Genomic DNA, 2,404 nt, shown 5'->3' with positions numbered 1-2,404 from the left:
AAGCCAGGTGATTCATGTTTGTGTGTGTTATAAGTGGAGTGACTTCATCAGATATGGACGATTTCTACATCCAACGCTCTGCAGGTTGGAGTTAGCATAGACTTGGAAAATCTACTGTGGCTTTCTTTCCTGACTATTTCTCTTTTTTTATTATTTTTTTTATTTTTTGGCGTTCTCCCTTTTCTGGTCATTGGTTCTCAACAACTCTGCCATTTCTGTGTCCCAAGGCAATAAATAGGAAACAAAATATTGGAAAGTGGAGCAAGAAAAGTTATCTGTTCCCCTATCAGAGCCTGGTGTCTTGGGTGACACTCGCGACGACATGGGCAGGGTGTAGTGGAGTGCTTTCTCTTGTGGTGCTGACATAGTAGCCGTGCGGTGTCTCAGATAAAGCCAGGTTGGATTTCTAGAAAGTTGCCACCTGGTTCTGAATCCTATCCTCCTAGTTTCTGCAGGAAAGTTAAGGTTATATGGGGTTTCATTTTGTTGTGGGTGGGGACAATCTCATGGGGAAATGTACTGCATAGTATAAGGGGCTCAGGCCCCCCAAGCAGAGTCAACAAATACCAAAATCAGTAAACTGGGAAGCTTTTTCTCTCTTTCTGTCTTCATCCCAGATCAAAGAATCCCGAGTTAGGATCTGGATGAAGGATAAGCCCCTGAATTGCTGATGGGCACACCCCACACAATGACCCAGCATCTGAACTTGCTTAACAGGGAGCCGGGGCTAAACTGCTTCACCCTGCCTGGGAACCAGGGAGCACAGCATTTCTCCACAGGGTGGAGGAGAAGAGGCAGAGTAAACCAAGCCTGGGACACCTCCCTCCCATCCAGGTGTACTCTCTCCTGTTTGAAAAGACGGCAAGGACATGAAGTCAACTTCTACCTATTTGCTGCTGCTGGAGTTTATGTATTTTTAGTTTGACCCAATTCTTCTGTCTTTGGGCTTCATGTTAAGGGTCTTGGACAAAATCTGCTCTGATGTACAAGAATATTTCAGTGTATCTTAAAACAAGTATTCTCGAGGTAAAGAGGGGCCCTGATATAATTGCCAAAGCCAGCTTGAGGCTGATAACTCTTGAATTGGATTTTCCTTTTGTCAGGCCAAGGCCTGAAAATCTGTAACAGCAACATATCATGAATTTTCAGAAGAGCCAGTGAGTCACATAGTGTCCTCATTGGTCATAGCAGATGTCAGTATAGAAAACATAATCCCTGGGTAATCTTGTGTTCTATTTTATCTTTATCTTTAGCCCTGTCCCCCAATTATTTGTCTTGGAGTTAAGTTTTGGAGGGACAGGAAGTATTATCTTAGAAACAAGGTTGGGGAAATGTTCAGCTATGGAGCTGAGATTTAAAATTTGAGTTTAAAAATGTACATCAGGAGCAGTGGGAAGGGTGTTTTCTTAAAGGCATTTCTAATTTGATTTTCTGTATGTATGGCTGTTCTGTAAATATTTTTTTTCATTTTATGAAAGTGGGACAAAATCTGTGGGATTTTCCCCCCTAAAACAACACAAAAATAAGACTTTCTTTACATGCAAATAAATTTCTTTGATAAAAAGAAATGTGCCTCTGTGTTTTTTGTTGTTTTGTTTTTTTAAGACAGATTCTCACTCTGCTGCCCTAGCTGGCCTGGGACTCACTGTGGAGACCAGGCCAGGCTGTTTTTTTGAGACTAGGTTTCATATAGCCCAACCAAACTTTTAACTTGTGTTGCTCAGCCTGACCTTAAAAACTCAGTATCTTCCTGCATTCCCTTCCCAAGTGCTGGCTATAGGCTTTTGTTGTTTGTGATTTGTAGCTTTAAGACAATGTCTCTAGGGAGCCCAGTCCTTAAGCAGTCCTTAAGCGACATTACAGGTTGGGATTACCTGGTGGGATTACACCATTGTAAAATCTTTGAGTATTTCCATTTGTTAAGCCTCTCAAAAATCCAAATTAATTAGAAGCCAACAGTTTCACTAAGTACTATTCTAAATGGGCCCACAGCACAGTTGGTAGACTGATGAGACTGGATGTTGTTTTGCTTTCCCATACGTGTCTCTGTGCCATCTTTTCTCACCTTTTCCTGACTTGCAGTTAAAGCTTCAGTGATTCTTGCTGGGAGAAACAGCTTCTGGGTGCCACTAAACTTCGAATTTCTTCACTGTCTGAAGTAGATGCTTAAAAGCATGTGGTACTCAAAGAGAATGTCACATGTGGACCTAGGTTTTTGTGGGTCCAAGAACTAAGTTTTTTAACGGTAGTTTGTTTAGGAATGCCTCTTCAGGGGGAAAAAAAAAGGAAGTTCGCTCAGATGTGACAAGTGCCTTTAATGGCAGAACTGGAGGCAGAGGCAGGCTGATCTCTTGAGTTCGAAACGACCAGAACAGGCTTTGTAAACAATATGGGGGGGGGGGGA

The 2,404-nt window shown here is 42.2% G+C and overlaps 1 protein-coding gene across 2 annotated transcripts in view; it reads left to right on the top strand.

Moving 5' to 3' along the window:
* Med1 (mediator complex subunit 1) overlaps positions 1-1,568 on the top strand; it is a 41,721-nt gene extending 40,153 nt beyond the window's left edge. The window contains exon 17 of one of the 2 annotated variants that reach the window (XM_031350709.1): positions 1-1,568. This exon is cut by the window's left edge and continues 4,715 nt beyond it. Coding sequence is in view for 1 of the 2 variants with exons in the window: in XM_031350713.1 (XP_031206573.1) it covers positions 618-648 (31 nt within the window). In the remaining variant the exon portion in view is untranslated. The other variant, XM_031350713.1, reaches the window with a different exon arrangement.
* The last annotated feature ends 836 nt before the right edge of the window (positions 1,569-2,404 follow it).

This window comes from Mastomys coucha, unplaced genomic scaffold (assembly GCF_008632895.1).
Source record: "Mastomys coucha isolate ucsf_1 unplaced genomic scaffold, UCSF_Mcou_1 pScaffold5, whole genome shotgun sequence".
NCBI lineage: Eukaryota > Metazoa > Chordata > Mammalia > Rodentia > Muridae > Mastomys > Mastomys coucha.
The sequence above is the reverse complement of the archived record's forward strand: the minus strand, read 5'-3'. Positions and strand labels throughout refer to the sequence as shown.